This window comes from Chroicocephalus ridibundus, chromosome 5, assembly GCF_963924245.1.
Source record: "Chroicocephalus ridibundus chromosome 5, bChrRid1.1, whole genome shotgun sequence".
Taxonomy (NCBI): domain Eukaryota; kingdom Metazoa; phylum Chordata; class Aves; order Charadriiformes; family Laridae; genus Chroicocephalus; species Chroicocephalus ridibundus.
In genome coordinates, this window is record NC_086288.1 from 44,653,837 (window position 1) to 44,672,556 (window position 18,720).

The 18,720-nt window shown below is 36.0% G+C and overlaps 1 protein-coding gene across 1 annotated transcript in view; it reads left to right on the forward strand.

Annotated features, from left to right (window-relative positions):
• DNAAF9 (dynein axonemal assembly factor 9) overlaps positions 1-18,720 on the forward strand; it is a 78,458-nt gene that overhangs the window by 20,594 nt on the left and 39,144 nt on the right. The window contains exons 5-19 of the mRNA XM_063335535.1: positions 695-791; positions 2,064-2,170; positions 4,585-4,662; positions 6,917-7,015; positions 7,651-7,706; positions 8,832-8,967; positions 10,606-10,687; positions 11,726-11,762; positions 14,349-14,436; positions 14,844-14,920; positions 15,196-15,240; positions 15,707-15,752; positions 16,100-16,211; positions 17,107-17,177; positions 17,936-17,986. Of these exons, the coding sequence (XP_063191605.1) occupies positions 695-791; positions 2,064-2,170; positions 4,585-4,662; positions 6,917-7,015; positions 7,651-7,706; positions 8,832-8,967; positions 10,606-10,687; positions 11,726-11,762; positions 14,349-14,436; positions 14,844-14,920; positions 15,196-15,240; positions 15,707-15,752; positions 16,100-16,211; positions 17,107-17,177; positions 17,936-17,986 (1,182 nt within the window). The remainder of the gene's footprint in view (positions 1-694; positions 792-2,063; positions 2,171-4,584; positions 4,663-6,916; positions 7,016-7,650; positions 7,707-8,831; positions 8,968-10,605; positions 10,688-11,725; positions 11,763-14,348; positions 14,437-14,843; positions 14,921-15,195; positions 15,241-15,706; positions 15,753-16,099; positions 16,212-17,106; positions 17,178-17,935; positions 17,987-18,720) is intronic.

Below are 18,720 nucleotides of genomic sequence, written 5' to 3' on the forward strand. Positions count from 1 at the left end.
CTTTCTTCAGTCTAGTTTTTATGCTTCCCTGAGCCATGTGTGATATTTGTTCTTCACCCCTTCAGTCTGCTGAAGTCTTCAGACAACTGCAGTCTGCTACTAGCATGAAACAGCAAGATAGTGTTGCATGGTGGTGTCTCCTCTTCTTTCCTCTTCCTTTTCCTACATATACCTCTCCCTCAGACAGCAGTTGGTTCTCAATGCTTGTTCTGTGACCTAAGGCATATCTTGTCAGTCTGCTTTTCCAGTTTAGTGTTGTCAAGCTGGTAATTTTTTATTTTTTTTCTCAGTGGCAAGTTTTTGTGGCATGTCAGTTGGTATTCTCAAAGTATCTTTTATTGTTTAAAATTGTCCAGAGTCTAGTAGATGATGTTGAGAGACTTCACTGAAAGCTGAAAATAAAATATACATTTATGCCTTCGTATAACCTTATTAAAAACCTTGCTCTGCAGTTTTAATTTTAAAGAACAATTTCCATTGGCTTGAATATATCCCTGCCATGATGGAGTTTCTAAAATATAGAGGCTAAAGAGGTTCTTCAACTTCTGGAACCTGTAGGTAGTATTTTAGTGGATTATGTGAAGTGACATTTGCCATGGAATTAAAGCAGTACAATACGTATTCCCTTTAGTGCAAAACTAACCATCAAATTAGGCATGCCTAATCAAATTTTATTTTAAATGATTTCTTTCAGTATGAAGATGAAGAAGCTGCAGAGGAATTCAAAATTTCCAGCTTTGTAGACATGGTTCGAGATTGTAGTCGCATTGGTATTCCATACAGCTGCCAAGGTAGGTTAGCTTGTTTTATGCTTATAGTGTAAGTGTTTTGCAGCGTGCAAGGCATGCAGTTCAGGGAATGAAGATTGCCTTTGGTAAAAAATACGGATTAATATGTCAATAGTTTTCTTTTAGCCTCTTTTTAATTGAGTTCGGTTTCTTTCTGAAAAATGTAAGCCCTTAGTCTTCATCTGAAGGGTGAATGCTCGCAGCGTGAGGCAAAGAAATAATTTGCATTCAGAGAAGTGTGTTCTGCTGCTACAGAAGTTCTCTGTTCAGATGAGAGCTCCAGATAAATACTTCTTTATGTAAGGAAAGAATAAATGTTTCGTTACGCAAGTTTCCTTTTTTAGCACTGAAAAAACTGGACTGTATGACTTCCTGTTATGATCTGTAGCCAGCCTTGCAGCCTGAACAGTGTTATCTTACATTGTTCAGTGAAGTGTACTTTGCAATATCCCCAACAGTGAATAATGCAAAAGCAATGCAGTGCATGTTCTTCACTGTGCAGCATGAGCATAAGGAGTTTTTGATCCATAGTACAGTAGGTGAGAGGCGAACAACAAAAAAAGGCAAATAACTTTCTATTTTTGAACCATGTAAGTTCAAACCAAGCTAATTCAGTGGAGTGGGTTTTTTTGTTTGTGGTGTGTGGTTTTTTTTTTTAAATTCATAATTCTTCATTGCTTCTATTGAGGAAAGGAGAAAGGATGATGTGCTCTGACTGCCTGAAAAATGATTAATGGGTCAGGGCAAGGGGGAAGGATGGTGGTTCTTTGTTAGGAGGTATCTAAAGAAGGTGTGTAGTTTAAGGATGATAATCACAGTTCGCTTCAGATGGCTTACAGCTTCACCGATTAGTAGCAGAATAGTTTTCCTCTCCCCTGACTTAAAATTCTGATTTAACATAGGGATGACATTGACAGTATTTTACTTAAGCCCAAATATTTGAAGGAATGGGAGGAAGTAACGTTCCCTGTTTATTATCTTGAATTTTAATGGGCACAGTTTTGCTAATAGTCTTGGAATGAAATTTGCAAGGAGACATAATACCCTTTGCTAGACTGTTAGCTAGAAAAAACGGACAAAATTTGGGGTGCTGAGAAAGGAGTTTCTAAAAGCTACTGTCTTCACAAAAAACAGTTTTCAATTGCAGAATTTAAGTTGTACAGAGACAGGACAATTGAGCTCTTTTATTAGAATCTGAGAACAACTCTAAGATCTCACAGAAAGTTAAACTGCCAGTATTTGTGAGAGAGTGTTTCTGTGAAACTTCTTTTGCAGGTCATCTACAGATATTTGATATGTTCATTGTTGAAAAGTGGCCAATAGTGCAGGCTTTTGCACTGGAAGGAATTGGGGGCGATGGCTTCTTTACAATGAAATATGAAGTAAGTAGTTTAATTTTTAAACTTCTTCCATTTCCATTCTGAAGCAGAAATTGAATCACGGAATTATTTCAGTTGGGAAGTACCTTTTGAGATCATCTGGTCCTGACTCACCGCTTGAGTGAGCTTCTAAGTTGGATGAAGTTTTTCAGAATCTTACAAAGCTGAGTTTTGAATGTGCAAGGATGGAGATGCCACAGTCTTGCTGAGAGACTGTTATGAGCTACACAGCACTCTGTCCTGGATAAACCATGATTGTTTTATTGCCCCCCAGCCTCCCTGTTGTGATTTCGAACTTTTTTCTGTATCTTCTAGAGCCTCCTGTAACAGAAGACGCTTTTTTTAACTCTGCTACATGGGTATAGATTTTCAAGAGCAGTGCAAGAGAAGCTGGTTAGTGACAAATGTCTTGAAATGAACTGAGAAAATTAGAAGTGACTGTATTTCTTGTGTCACTGGTTTTGACAGAGAGATGCATCTACTTTTCTCATCAGCATTATATATTGCATCATCATAGCCTGCTGAATAGGGCAGAAAGATTTTTGGATGATGCTCCTAGTTGTAGTAATGATTTGCTGTTCCACTCTGAGCAACTTGTGTAATTTGATTTGCCTATTTATTAAATATACTCTAACAGCATCTTCAGAGGCTTTGTATTTATGTACTTGTTTGAAGCTTCTCGTATTTAATTTTCTTGGACCTCTGCCACAGAAATACAGATGTCCTATTTTTCTTGTCACTCCTCCATTTTTACAGCCAGAATGTTCTTTGTCTGACTTCTGACAACTGGAAAAAACCCAAGGAATGAATAGTACCGTTGTTAAAATCTTGTAACATATAGTACTGTACATGCTTGCTCAAAAATCTATTATGTGAGTTCAAGTGTGCCTTTCTCTGGGTACTGTACTCTTTCCACTGATACATTTATTCATGTTTTTTTTTCTTCATCAGTGGTACTGTAATCATCTTGTTGTGTGAACCTGTCAAAATCGTTAAATACAAAGTGTAAATAGGTGCACATCCTTGTGGAGGTCTGCCTATGAATCAATAGTCCTTCCCGATGTCAAGGAAAATTGGACTGTGAATCGAGGAGTTGTTTGGGTCTTTACCCTTGCCAGTTCATGTAATGAATCCGTAGGGGCTTTGAGAAAATATGTGGATGTAGTGTGGTGATGACTTTGTAAAGACAGAGCTTCTCCTGTTTCCTTGTGGGAGTTGATACTGTCTTTACTGCAGTCTTGCAGACTTAAAAAGGAGCAATGTAAATTCTCAGTGTCTGATTTTAAGAGTACACGTGTTAGCTCTGGCAGTTCAGCCAGTTCCAGCTTCAGTTCTTGCTTTCTTCTTCCTTAAAGTCATAAGGGGATTTCAAGTGGGAAGCGGCATTCTTAACTCTATACATAACTGTTTATGCATAGTTATCTGTTAGGCAGCTGCTATATGTCACTGGTGGGGAGGGAAAACCAGTCTATGGGAGGACGTACATTTGGGATCACTGTAAATGATTATAAATGAATACTTCTGATGTTATTAAAAGAGGGTGTTCTCAGTGCATTTTTAGCTTCTCAAATTGACTTTCCCTCTACTGTGCATTCTGTGATGTTAGATTTGAAGATGATCTAATGATGTTAACTTTCTAATATTTTTTTCTGTGTTGGGCAGTTGCTCTATTACTCTTTCTACAGAAGTCACAGTTGCTCAAGATGCTGTCATCCAGAGAATTTATTGTGCCGATAGGTGAATGGAAGTGTTGTCTAGGAAATCTTTATTGCCATATCTAATAATATGAGTAACTGCAGTAAAGCAGTGTTTAAGAAAATTCTATTCAAGGTTGCATTTTTATTTAAGTGGGTAGTGGGGAACCCTGTAGATGCAATAATTATTCAGATACAAGTGTCCCTTAAGAATGTGTTTTTTAGTAGTGTTCTCATATGCATCATCTTACTACTTGGAAGAAGATATTGCTAAGTTAACCTAGCTTTGCCTAAATTTACATTAAGCTTACAGCAAGAATTCGTTCGTGCGTAGGATGAGTAACCTTGGAATCTGCTTCTTGTCTGTCTTGTCTCAGGAAACTGATCTTTCCCTTTTGGTTGCACCAGCTGATATTATTCTTTGCTATTAACTCAATTTTGAAAAAATTTGTGAAAGGATTTGTTTGAAAGATGCAAACAAAACTTTGCACCTACTTTAAACCCTGACTTGAGGAGATGAGTCTCTGAATCATCAGAACTCCAGAACACTTGCGTCTGGTCAATTCTTTTGTAGTCAGTAGTGTAAAAATATTTCTGAACTCAGTTAAGGATAACTGTTAGTCTGGGCAGTATGCTGTAAGTCTGTTTCACTGTGGCTTAAACCTGAATCTGTGGCATTCTTCATGGTGTTTTTCACAAAAGTGTGTTTAAAATATTTTTCAGTTAATGGATGTCAGTGTTGATTTGTGGAAGACATACAGCAAAATGGATCCTGTTTCCTTGGAGGACTTGCTCTTTGAGGTAATGCAAGTGAAATATTCTGAATCAACTACTAGTGTAGCCATAGAGCAAAATTGTTGTGATTTGGTTTGTTTTTAATAGTGCTTAGGGACTTAACCTATGGGCTCTGCATACTGTTGTTCACAGAGTCTCTTTCTTTTCCTCAGATCTACCACAGAGTCTGCAAAACACTAAAATAGCTTGTGTTGGATTCCTTGAATTTCTTAATTTGCCTGAAATTCTCCTAAACATTTTTCTAAATGGTATAACTATTCTTCAGGTCACAGGACTATGTACAAAATACAGACAGTTGGTATGCTTGTGTGTGTTAATTCTCCTTTTGCAGCAAGGGCTGGGGGTGGGGGGGGAAATCCACTTTAATTTACAGGCATTCTTCCAGGAAAAAACATTTTCAGGATTGATTTGTAACTACTTTGAGTGGGTAACAGTGACACACAGTGGCTGCCCTGATGCTTTGTGAAATACAAACATACGGTGTAAAGTGTTGCCTCATTTTAATGCAATGGTCTGATCTCAGTACTAGAGAAGAAAGCACTGTATGAGTATTAGTATATAATATTTTGTTGTTAATTTTATATCAGTTTCTAGCTTGGTAGCAAAGTAGGCTTTTAATATACAGCAGTAAGTATCCTTTATTAATAAAATTTTGGTAGTTCACACCAATTTGGTCGTTTAATCAACTAATGTAATGAAAATTAAAATGTCATATGGTTTATAAGGCTGCCAGTCTAAATAGTTCCTCTCTGATACTTCACTTCCCCCTTTCTGTGGAAGTGAGTAAACGTCTGGGATTTTTCTTGTACCTGCTAAATCTACCCCGAAGCAGACTTATTTATCTTATTTTGAAGTTTTAAACCTGAAAGATATTTAAATTGACTTCAGATTTTCTGGAAAAAAAAATTAACGAATGGGGTTTCATAGAAATTGGTGATTTTTAAAAATGATAATTTTCTCAGTGAGGATGAAGTTAGGCGATCTTAGCATTTGAAGGTGGTATGTGTTTATCTTATTTTTGTTATTGTTAACATAGCTTTGTTTTCAAAAAGTTCTGATTTAAACTCTACTTGGGATTTAAAGGAATGTTCTGTACAGTATTGATGTGTTCCCAAAAAAATTACAAAAGCACTTTTTAATTCTTAGCTTCTAAGAAAAGATTTGAGACTGGAATTTTCTCCAATGACAGTTTCTCCCTCTAAATGTAAACGTTTGTTTTAAACCTCTAATATAGGCTTTATTAATATTTTGAAGGCTTGTAAGATTTCATCAACATTCACTCTCTAAATTTCATTCATTGCTGTGTTAATGAAGTGGCTGAAGTAAAATACTGTATAATACTTATGCCAGTGCTAAAATCGTAGTTCTGGTTTTGCCTGTTTATATATGTATATTTATATATTTTTTTATATATGTATATTTATATATATATATGAAAAACTACACTTCCTAAAATCAGGATGTCTCTCATCTTCCAAGTTAGTACGTGAGAAGCAACTGAAGGTAATATTGAGAGCACTTTAAAATTTCCTAGTTCTGTAAGATTCCTGCTTTTATCAGCATGATATACACTTTTCTTTCTATTGATTTTTCTGATTTTTTTTAAATTAATTTGAATGCAACACTTACCTGTAGACATCTTCCTTTTTAATTTTGCTTAGTGAGGTGTTACTGATATTTCCTTTTCCACTTACCAATGTTTTTAACAAATGCAGGTAAGGAAATGACAGTCTGCCACTTGTATCATGAGCTTCCCAAATTCTCCACCCTGTTCCTCATTTTCTGTCCACAAGCATACTTAATGTCAGATATAAATTACTGCAGAACCATATACAGATTTAAAATTTGAAAATTAAATCTGTCCAAGTGTTCATTTTGGAAGTCTTAGGGGAAGTATGAGGTCTGAGTTATGAGTGATCTCAAAACGGTGTACTTCCTTGGGTTAAAAGCAGAGAGTGCAGGACTCTGGTCCTTTTTCATCTCCCGCCTCCTCTCTCTCCAAAAAACCTGAAACCCCAAACAAATGAAAAACCACACACCCAAAAAAGCCCCTAAAATCCTGCAGAAAGTCTTTATCTTTTAAAAGATGTTTATTTTCTTGTATTTACTGTTTCATTGGGCAGGTGGTATTCTACACTGCATAATGAAATGTAATCTTTGTTGTTCTAAAGTAATTTGGGTTCATTCAGTACAATCTGTGACTTCCTTTCTCTGATATAATATTAGCCATATTAAGTAATGTTGAATATTTTTCTTCTAGGATTTAATGATTTTTGAACACCAGTGGACCAACTTTTTTGCTAATTTTGATACTGAAATTCCCTTCATTCTGGAACTATCAGAATCTCAGGCAGGGGAGGTAAGCCTGCTTCAGTAATCCTTTGAAATGCTAGTGTCATCCATGCAGAAGTAACGAGTATTCAGGATTGGATTTTGGTTTGTTTGGTTTTTGGTTTTTTCTTTTTTTTTTTTTTTTTCCTCCCTACCCCATCTCACCTTTCATGTTTGAGGAGTAACTATTGGTTTTGTTTTTTTAAGTTCACCACCCACCTTACCTATCCATGGTATGGTGGTTTAGGACTGCCTGTATAATTCAGTTGAGTGTTTGTTCACTGGTAATTGAACTTATTTGATGTATGCCTGCGCAACAGATCCCTCTTTGTAGGTAGCTTGACTTTCATTTTGGTGGGAGCTCCAGTACATGCGCTTCCTGACAAGTTGAGGTTGCACATGTCAAACCTCAGACATAGCTGATGGTAACATGCAGCATGGGTAAAAACAGCACAGTGATTTTCAGTAGTGGCTGTTGCATTTTAAGCATATATGAGACTTAATGGTGTTTGGGTTTATTTATGGAGGTTGGAAGTAGTTTTTGAGGATTCAGGAGTTTTCTCTGAGAAAGATAATTCAGACTTGCTTTTAATGATAGTGAGGATGTATTACGTTTTCTGTTAATTTACATGTTGATCAGATTGGGTTTTTTCTTCTTCACAGCCTTTCAGGAGTTATTTCAGTCATGGAATGATCTCAAGCCATATAACAGATAACAGGTATTACTCATTATTCTGTGAGAAATGGTGGTGTCACTAGTACCTTGATATGTTATTTCCATATCTCTGATGCCATAATGCTTATAATTCCTTTTGGGACCATCTCAGTATATCACATCTCACCTTTGCATATTTAAAAAGAAAAACATGCAAAAGGTTTTCTGGGTGGGATAAACCAAATTTTCTTGGGATTTGATGCTGTAGTTATGACACATACAATGTCGTTATGTTTGAAACCATCTACCTTGTGCGTTCTAATATGATCAATTTCTTCATGTTCAGATACCTAATGAACCTCATGAACTCATTACACAGGACAGCTGTTTGAAAATTTTGGTCCTTTTTATATGATACTCAAAACCAATTAAAATATGAAGGTTGAAGAAGTCAGTATACTTTTGTGAGTCACAACATGCACAAGATGAAAGTTTAAAGCAGGGCAGTTAAAACCCCAGGTCTTAGCCAATATAAGCTGGACAATACAGGTCAGCTTTATTTTATTTCAGCATGGAATTTTAACTGAGAGGGGAAGGTTGTTTGTCATATGCTGCAAAACCAAGTGTTTTGCTGTTTTGTGCTAAATAAAGGTTGTTTAGCTACTAGCATATCTCTGCAGATTCTTCTTTATTTGGAATTAAACAGTGGAGTTCAATGTCCTTTATTGTTTCCAGTATCCTATGTTGTTTGCATTTAAATAAAGAAAAGAAAAACCTTGACCTCTTCAGTTGAGTCTTGGGCGCAGAGCCAGAACCAAAATAGTTTTGTTTAATTCCGATATAGTCATTTCAGGGTTTGGTAAATTTTAAACTAGTCAGCTTTTCAAGCCAATTAACTTTAAAATAGGAAGAAAACCCCCTTTCTGATAGCATTTGGGAAACAGCCTTGAGATATGTTCTTGTATATGAAAGAAATTACAGTCTTGTTAATTCAAGTAGTTTCTTTTTTCTTTGGAACTTGGTCTTTTCAATGGACGGCTTTCTGCAGCTTTAGTAAAAACTTTTTTTATCCTACTCCTTTAGTGCGAAGTTCAGTAGTTGGTCCATCACAGTTGAAAGTTTTGATTTCATTTGTTGTTTATAAGTTTTCTTCAATTATCTTGATGGCAATACCCTCTTTTCTCCTCAGCCCAAGCCGGCAGCCCTTCGTTCTGTTTGGTAGCCACTCAACTAAGGAAAACTTGAACTCGGGTAACTTTAATTTTCCATCAGAAGGACATCTTGTTCGAAACACTGGTCTTGGTGGAAGCACTGCCAAACATATGGTAAGGGTTTTAAGTAGTTATCTGATGTTCTGAAACAGTGTATATTTTCTTTTTCATTATATGTTTTTTGTACCCTTAAAATGCTTACCTTCCATGAGTTAAATACCAAATTCTTAACATATAAAAACTTATGTTACCTTACCAATCAGTCAGTTTAAGGAACAAATTTCCTTTTTCTCTCCCTTTCCAAGTGAAAATATACTAGACGTTTAATCAGGGATTGCTGAATGAGTTAGATTATTTTTCCCCTTTAAAAACAACTTTTTTAACGCTTGTGGTGCTGCAAGTGTATGGGGTGGGGGAGAGGGAAATGTTGTTAGTGAGGATGCTTGTCCTAGCCATAACGTGAAAATCTTCCTGATGGTAGCATACGATGTACTTAACTCTGACATATAGATTTTATTTCAATCAGAATTGTTTATCCATTTCTTGAAAAGATATGGAAGGATACTTTTTTTGCTAATGACTTTGTGAATAGACAAAAAATACTTATGTGTATCTAGATTTCAGTGTATGCTTCAGCAACTGAACGGTTCATGAAACTGAAAATCTTTCTGGTGTTCAAAGAATGTTAAGATCAAGTTGTAAGATTAACTTGTTTCCATTTTCAAGTAAAAGCTTAGTTTTAAAACATATGATGAGGTCGATGGCTTGTTGCACCACCGTGCAGGGGACGTAACTGGGGAAGCGACCCCAGGGAATTCAGATCCTCTGGCTGGCTGGGCTGGGTGCATCAAGAAGGTAACTCGCAGCGAAGGAGGAGAGGTAGTGTGCAGATTGCATTGTGTAGTTCTCCCTGCTGGCCGATTTCCATGGGCTCTGGGAGTGTCCGTCAGTTGTGCGAGTCCAAAGTCTGTGCTGTTGAGGAGATGGATGTGGTTGAGTACAGGTCATCGTGGAGTGAGCGTATGATTGAGGGAATGATTTTTATGATCTTGTCATGACAACATTTCGTGCATAGCTGCCTTAGGAGTGGATGTATGTGGGTATTCTGGACATGTTGAGTTGATCAGAAGCCTGAGAAAGGATCATATTAGCATTCTGGTGAAATCTCATCCTCCATTTGCTGCTCTATCTAATCTATTTCTGTAAATACACTTCCAATTTTGTTTCTTCCTCCCCTTCTTACCATTCCTGTTTAGACCATTGGATATCTTTCATAACGCAGATACTTTTTTTTTTTTTCTGATGCAGTACTTGCTCCATCTGTTGTCCTCAGATTCTGATTTTGTTCCTAAAAAGGTGGTTTATTTACAGGTACAGGTGGTACTGTTTAAATAGGGTGTCATGAAAATAGTAAATAAGACCAAGTGCAAGCATAGTTATGGGACCCCGACACACTTTCCTCTTCATGAAAAAAGCAGTTCACATAGGAAATTGAAAACACATGCTTAATGCTTATGGAAGTCAGAGCTCATCTCCTTTCCAAAGCCTTTCAACCATTCAGGTCAAGTCAAAAGCGAAATATACCTTTGAAAACGTAAGTTGCTTTCTTAAAATCCAGTTAAGTCTGTGTTGTGCACTTCCTGTAGTATGTCAGTGGTTAGAAGACTTAAGGGGAACTTAGCTTATTGTTAACTTTTGCACTAATTTTTTTATACTAACGTCTCTTTGTATCTTATTAATACTGATAACTAGGTAGTGCAGTGCGTATCTCCAAAGGGACCACTGGCTTGTTCAAGGACCTATTTTTTTGGAACCACTCACATTCCTTTCCTGGGTAAGTATATTAAAAACACCAAGCAGTAATTAAAGGTAGTTATTCTCTTTGATTGTTTAAAATTTGTAGTGGTTAAAGGATGGTTTTGATTCCTTTTATGAGCGTTAGTTCATGCAGTGGTAGATACTGTGTAATTCTGTAGCTGGTGCATGAAGTCATAACAGAACATTGTTCCATTGCACATCCTACACTCGTGCAAAAATCTGTCAGATATTCTCAAATAATGATTCAAAGGTCAAGAAGCATATTTTGTTTGCATCAGAATGCAGTGTAAAGGTAGGCAGTACCTCAGCATGCAGGCCTCTTAGAATTACTAGATAAACATTTAAGTTGGTGCTCCATACACATTGATAGAAAAACAGTCCCCAAAAATCTAGTAATTTCAAGTGGTAGTTTTCAAATAAGTTTGCCTTTTTTTTTTTTTAACAAAATAACTGAGGATTTTAAAAGGATAGAGAAAATTCCTTGACTTTTATTCTTTATCATCTGGTTTGGGTCAAGTAGAATGTTATAATAGTTGTCTTTAAGAATTAAAACAAGCCATGTGAAATTTTTAAAAACAATTTTCTTGCCCGTCTTAAATGGCTCCATGAGTCCATGGATAAAGTCGATCTCCTTAGGGTTACCATGTATCTTGATACCGTATCCAGCTCAGAAAGTATCTGAAGAGAATCTGAGGTTGGAGGCTTGCAAAATGGAAGGAATTGTAGCATATGTTTGTTCTAGTTGTGCTTTTTCTTGGTCATCCAGGAATGAACACTTTGGGAGACGGAATACAGCGTGAGACAGAGCTTTGTTCTGACCCAATGCAGCTGCTGTTAGGGGATGCAGGTCTTATTCTTGGCTGTAGTGTGTACTGGCTGTACTGATACAAGTTAAACCGTGCTTTGCTCTTTTTTTAAATCTACAATCAAACCACAGTTAAATAAAATGCTGGATGAATCTTGTGTAAGATATGCAGCAGAAATGTTATGCCCAAGGAGTTCTCTGTAAATGCTTCCGAAAGTGCTTAAAACAAACATTTTGTTTTTAATACAGGAAATGACAATGAGATGCACAAGCAAGCTGAACAAGTGTAAGCTGCCAACTTTTTATTATTCCTTAACTCTTCACTCTTTCTGCCTTGTGGTAGTAGGTCAAAACCACTTTTAGTCAGTGGTGGCTATTGGCATTTGCAGAGCTACATTTTTATTTAGAATAGCGTGAGAGGGTTTCAAAGGATATTAATGAGTAGACTAGGAGTTGCTAGTGTGACATCCCTTCTGCTGTACGGCAAAGTATGAAAGGAAATATTAGTAAATTTTGCTTAAATTTTAAGAAAACTTTTTTTAATCTTAACACTTATTTGAATCACTTCAAAACGTACTTCATATGCACTAAGGGGGGAAGTATCTATAACTGAGTGGGAGCACGTTCCATAGATAGAATTAATAGTATTCATTAAGCTAAACAATGTGTAAGATTTATAATGGTTAGTGAAAATGCCAACAAAGAAATTTCACTATGTGAAAGGGTAGATGAAAGTTAACTTCTGAATTGTGGTTTGTTTGTGGGTTGTTTTTTTTTTGGTAAGCTACAAAAGCTTCTGCGCATTTTGACTTTCAAAAATAACACTTTGTTATCCATGTTGATGTCCACTTCTCTGTACGTTGTAGGTGCCTGTCAAGCTTTAAGAACATGGCAGATAATCTGCTTTGGTAGTGCTCTCAATCTTGATAAACTAGACCGTTCCTTAGTGATTTTTGTCCTCCTTGCTAGTTAGAATAATTTTAGGAGCCTGTTCTTGCTTCTGCAGGGGAGCAGTTTGCAAGCCTGCATGACACCTTAGTGAGATATTAAAGATGTGTCAGAGGAAGCTGGTAGTAGTGACCTTTCCTGCTAAGTACTGTTGACTTTTGATAATTGTCATATGGTTCTCAGGCATAAAAGTGAAGTTACTAGACTGAGCAGCAGAATTTTAATTTTTTTTTTTTATAGTAAAGGTAACTTTGACAGATAGTCTTGCTTACATATGTGTTCTGCTTAAACACAGAGAATATTTGTTGTCCTACTTCTAAAACACTGTGAACTAAATAAAGTTCTAACAGCTGGCTAGAGGGGTTCTAAGCAAAGCAGGGGTCTATTGATTAAGGCAGTATTTTTCATGAAAATATTCTTTTCTTGGAAGGGTCCCTGTATTGGATCAAATAATCAGTTTCAACAACAACAGCAAAATTAGCTTTTCTGGCAAACGTGACCTCACGATTTTAGGATTAGTTTGCAGTTGAGTCCTGTAACTGGTTCTTATAGTTGTCAGGGTTTTCCAATGAAACAAAAAGTGGAAAAATAAGCACTATTCACTCCAAATTTAGCTCTATTTAGGAAGCTGAACTGCAGCCTAGAGTGCACATTGGCTGGGGTGCATAAACTAACTGTGTAACTTGAAGTATCCCGGGGGTAAATGTTGTATTTTTATTTTTTCTTAAGAAAATACCATTTTCTGGTTTGCGTTGTTCACGTAAAAATTTTAAAATGGGAAGAAGAATAAGGTAACTATAGGATATTAATGTAAAGCTCAGCCCACTGTGACATGTTTTCTTGCAAATATGTATGTGAATTTGAGTGAAAATAGGAATGGTTACAGAGTTAAGAAGAATTACATGCGTTAATAAGTGTGTACTGAAAACAACTTAAATCCATGTGTTAATACATGAAGTACATGAAATTACATTAGAAGAAACCTCAAAAAGCAGTAAGAAGGTTCCGTTTTAAAATCTCTTACGGCTATTGGGGATGAAGTTCAAATACAAGCCTTGGTGCATTTTGAGGTTCTTCCATGTTGGGCCACGTTTGGGAGATTCGGATGCTTTTTTTACATCCTTCAGAAATGCTTTGCATATGGCTTAAATGCTGTATCCTTCTCTTTCCTCCCCCCTCTTCCCTCCCTCAACGTTTGCAAAGGAGTAATGAGAGGAGTTAATGTTTGGGGAAGTAGGCCTGTTTTGTTGATCTGCTTATCTTATTGTTCCAATTTAGCTGGAAGACAGAGGCTGATGTTTCTTAGTTGGGCACAGGTGGGTGTTTTCAATAGTCCTGGGGCTATAAATATGTCAGTAGCTGTAAGTGGCTTCTGGCTTCACCTAACCTGTGTTTATTTGTATACCTTTTTTTCAGTTCCCTTTTAATAAGGAAGTCAGACCAAGCTGTGATATAGATGTGCTCAAAAGGTTGTGGTGACTGGTTTGTTTTGGTATCTTTTTTTGCTTGACATGCTCCAGAACAGATCAGTCTCTGAAGTCAGTTCACTCTGTCTTCCAGTTTTGCTTTTGCGGAACATGGGGCTACCATTCTGTTCTTGTTGGAATAGTTAGGACGTGATCCTCAACACAACTGCAGTGAAATCAACAATAAAACCTTTTTTTTTCCTTGACTGAAGAGCAGGGATAGGATACGTTTGTGTGAAGAGGGTTTTCGCCCCAAGATATTCTGTTATTTGAGCAATTTACTTGCTCTAATTTATTTTTGCTAAACTGAAAGATTAAGTATAAAACTATTTCTAATTTGAACGAGGACCCCTTCCATACAAGGGAGTTCTGTTATGAGAGGAAAAACTGCTCCTATAAACAGAGGAGGAAGAAAACTCTATCTGTCTAGTAAATGTTGTGTTTGTATTTCTCTTCAGTACGCTGTTGTCGCAAATATATACTGCTGTTGTAGAGGCTGTGCTTGCTGGCATTGAGTGCTATGCTAAAACTTCCACTGAATCCAAGGTAAATGAAGCACCAATTCTGTACACTGTAATTGTTGATTTGGATTGCTTGCAATATAAGATTACATGCAAACCAAAAATAAATAAATGTTTCAGTCAACTGCATAACGTTAATGAAATTAATACTGTGGCCTCCAACCAGTCTCTCTGAATGCTGTTTAAAAAAAAAAATAAAAATTTCAGAGTATACTTAATCTTATCCATCTACAGTTGTTTTTCCATCTTTCATGAATTTTCCTAACCTTATAGTAAGGAAAATGAGATCTGTGAAAGAACAAATTTTAGCCTGGTGCATCAGTGTGTTATCGTTTAGTGTATGGTCTTTTGTTTATCTTACGGGTGCTCCTGTAGTTGCTGGGATTTGGAAGGGTGGAAAGAGATATTTTATTCTCAATTTCCCTTTTTCAGGCAAAGGATGTAGCAGAGCAGATGCTCATGTCTGTGTTGGATACCCTTCATTTAACACAACTTAAAGCTGCACTGCGGTATGTATTTTCAAATACTTATGGATTGATGTATTGCGTCAATGTATTAGCTTCTTTTGGGACAACATATGTCTAATGTTAGTTTTCAACTGCACTTGCATGACTGACAAATTCCAAAACTTCATAATGCATTCAGACTTTTAAAATCATTATAATTATTCCATTTTTATTTTTCCACATTTCTTAATCACTTCAGCTGTTGTTTTACTTTAAGTCTATTATTGCTTATTTTTGTATAAAATACATTTTTCACCAGTACTATTTCTGTTCTGCAGCTCCAAAATCACTTTTCAAATTCAGGCTGTGAATAATCATGGAAGGTTTGTATCACTGTTTTACACTTCTTTTTACTAATTAGTGTTTTTAATACAGTAATAAGTTTATATTTCTTGTCTTGGAACTTCTGAGAAAACATCACATTTGATTATTTCATACAAGATGTACTAAATGCTTTTGTGTATGCGACAGTTTGATGATTTCATATCTGTAATTCTGTGGAACCTTAAAAACATCTTAAAAAATCTAAAGCAACTGGGCAGACCAATCTTATTAACTGTTAATGAGTAGAAGCAGCATGAGCCCGTTAAGAGTTCCCTTTTAAAACTGTGCTTTTAACTTAGTTGATATCACAAGCTTGTGCTTTTTTTAATCACCATGCTGTCTAATTGACTGAAATGGCCTACACAAATAAGAGTTTATTTTAAAATTAAATAGATTTTTTTGGCTGCTATGAAGTCACTCGAAATGATCTAACCTTTAAATATTTAATTATCATTATTGTTCTAGAATTACTCCATTAGATAATGAGGATAGCCTGAGTTTGATTAAAACGGTAAGCAAGCTGTTCAGTATTCTGATTATACATTTTATTAGAAAATAGAGCTCGGGTGGCTTTTTTTTTTATGGGGCACGTTGAAATTTTTAGCAATGCGAATACAAATACAGGGGACAAATGAGATTGACTTCATGTTACAACTCAATCTTACCCCGATTTCAGCATCTGAAATCTAACAGTGGAATTTGGAATAAAACGTTAACATAGAGTTATGATCTCAGACTTTCCATCACAATATAGAAGCGGTGTTTTGGGAGGTTTAAAACACGGATTTTGCAGTTTCAGTTGAAATGTTTCAGGTTCTGCTTTCTCTTCCTTTCTGTCCAATTTTTGGATTGCTGTAGGCATCTATGATGGTATTTGACATTCCAGACTTGCTCACAGGAAGAGGATGCTTGGGATCTGTTGTCTTTTCAGAGTCCTTTCTAACCTCACAGATACAAGTAAAAGAAAAAGGTAACTATTTTAAATTCTGACACCATTGTTGTCATTCTGTTAGCTTTGATGTGATGCAAAAGGGCTTCCGATGGATGTCATTACTATTACCGTTATGGTTTTAAGCCTTTGGATAATTAAAAGACCTAAATGTTTTAGCTTGCTTGAATATCTTAAGTATCAGGTTTCTCTAATCTCACTGAAAGGACTTCGGGTTTTATGGCTGCCTTGTGATACAGAGGGCTGAGGTGTAAAAAAATTCAAGTGTAATAGTACCCTTCGTGGATGTTTTCTGTTGTATAAGGAAACTCGAACAGGTCTCTTCCATCACTTTTGTAACACTCACTTTATATAATGTTTTAATTTCAGTTGCTCTTTGTTTGGAAGAGATGAAACAAAACTGAAAAAGGGCATGATTTTTAGTAAGCTTGGTTTTGGAACAGTCTTACACTTAAAATACAGGATACTGAGTAATTTCCATAACTTTAAAGTGCATATTTTCTAGATTGTTTACATGTGACAAAGTTAGGTAGTATTGAGGTTGTCTGAACAATATTTATGAACTCTCATATCCAGACAGGCTGTGGTTTTTTTTGTTTGGTTGGTTTTTGTTTTAAGCATGGTATTTGAAACACTTTTGGTGGGGAGGAGAGCAAAGGAAGAAGCCGTATATAAAGGCCAGAATAAAAACAGGGTTTTTTTGGTATTGTATAGCAGTTCTATGTATGTTACAGCACAAGAAGACTGGGAGCTAGTCTGCTGTGAAAGCTTCACTTAAACACTAATAAGTCCTTAAAATAATTAGGAGATTTTCACATTTCCTAAAGAAATAACAAGTCGTAAAAGTAACTTACTGAACAGTCTGAAGTATATGAATGGTATTATACTACTTTGCTTTCCATTTACTTCCCTGCAGATGGCAGCATTTATTCAGAAACCAGCCACATAATACTGACTGCAGCTATCCCAAGATACGTTTCTTGGCTGGTTAGTACACACAAACTTATTTGAGCTTTTTCCTATACATACAGATTCATAAATGAAAACTTGTTACAAAAGTATGGCTGAATGAGGAAAAAGTATGGAACTTGGACTCTGAATCAGAATGTTAATATATTAATACTATTCTGATTATTGAATTTGGACATGAAGTGGAAACAGGCTGGTGGCTCCATTCATAGCACAAGTTTTAAATTATTTAATTTTCACCGCTTCAATTTTTAGCTGTGTAAATGTCTGGGTGTTTTTCAAGTAAACAGTGTGACTTCTGAAAATTGTTTGCTGTGGGGCGCTTTAGATCACTTAAATGTCTGCCTCAACAGAAAGAAAGGTCTGCTTCTAGACCTCTAATGTACTACGCTGTGTTAGAGGTATAATTCCAATGAATGTTATGAAGTTGGACAACATTATGCCCTTTGGCAATCCATTCTTAAACAGTTTAACAGTAATAAAAAATGAGACTGAATGGGATACACTACTTTGTGTCTATACGAGGTTGTTTTAGCCTATAAAACATTTTAATGGGGAGCATCCCCTTGAATGTCTTCCAAGGAACTATTTCAGTCCCATGGTAACACAGTATTGAAGAGCACAAAGCTGTCTTTGAAGCACTCTGGTCTCGGGACTTTATCTGTCTGTGGTACCTAAGGTTCTTGTTTGCCTTGAATCTTCTTTAATGCTTGTTATTTAATGTTAGACTTGCTTTATCTACCAACAATACAAATTGAAACTGTTTGTGGCTACAGGTTGAAGACAGTGATGTGAAACTGTCTGAAAAGGCACAGCATATATTGAAGGTAAAATTAAACAATGTTGTTCAACTATAGAAGTTACGCTTCCAAGAACCAGTATTCAAAGAATCTTCATTCATTCATTCAAAGAATGCTGCTAGCAAAACTGGCTTTCATTATGTTTGTTACTCCTCTTCTACGAAAGACTTGCCTGTTCTATACTGTCTTTTTCAAACTTTGACAAAAAAATACATTGTGTGTAAAAGTTTGAGGTTTTCTTTATTTCAAAGAATGACAACACCCAAGAGGAAAAGGAGTTCTAATAACGCTACGATTTCATGGAAGTCTCACTGGCTATTACCCATGGAGCTCATGTGTTTCAAAAAAAACCCAGAACTCAATGCCACTCTACACGCAACTTTCTTTTAACTTAATTAGCATGCTAAATGTCTAAAGGAAAACATTTCAAGCACTATGAAAAAGACAAGAATTTGGGATCTGGGAACATCTTAAACCGCATGAGTTTTGCATTTGTGGTTTAATTTGTGGTTACCAGAAATCTTCATTATAAATAGATTTATTTTCCTGTAATATACTTTTAGTTCAGTAGATTGACGATCTAAATACAAAAAGCTATGCCTTGTGGTTGTGACAATAACGTGTAATTTAATAGCTGCTGGCAAAACCAAAATGGGGGAAATGCTTTTAAAAATTACACTCTTGGCATGCTGTCTTTCACTAGTTTTTCTGTATCAACACACTTTAAAACTCTTTTAAAAAGATCTGACAGATGCTGTTTA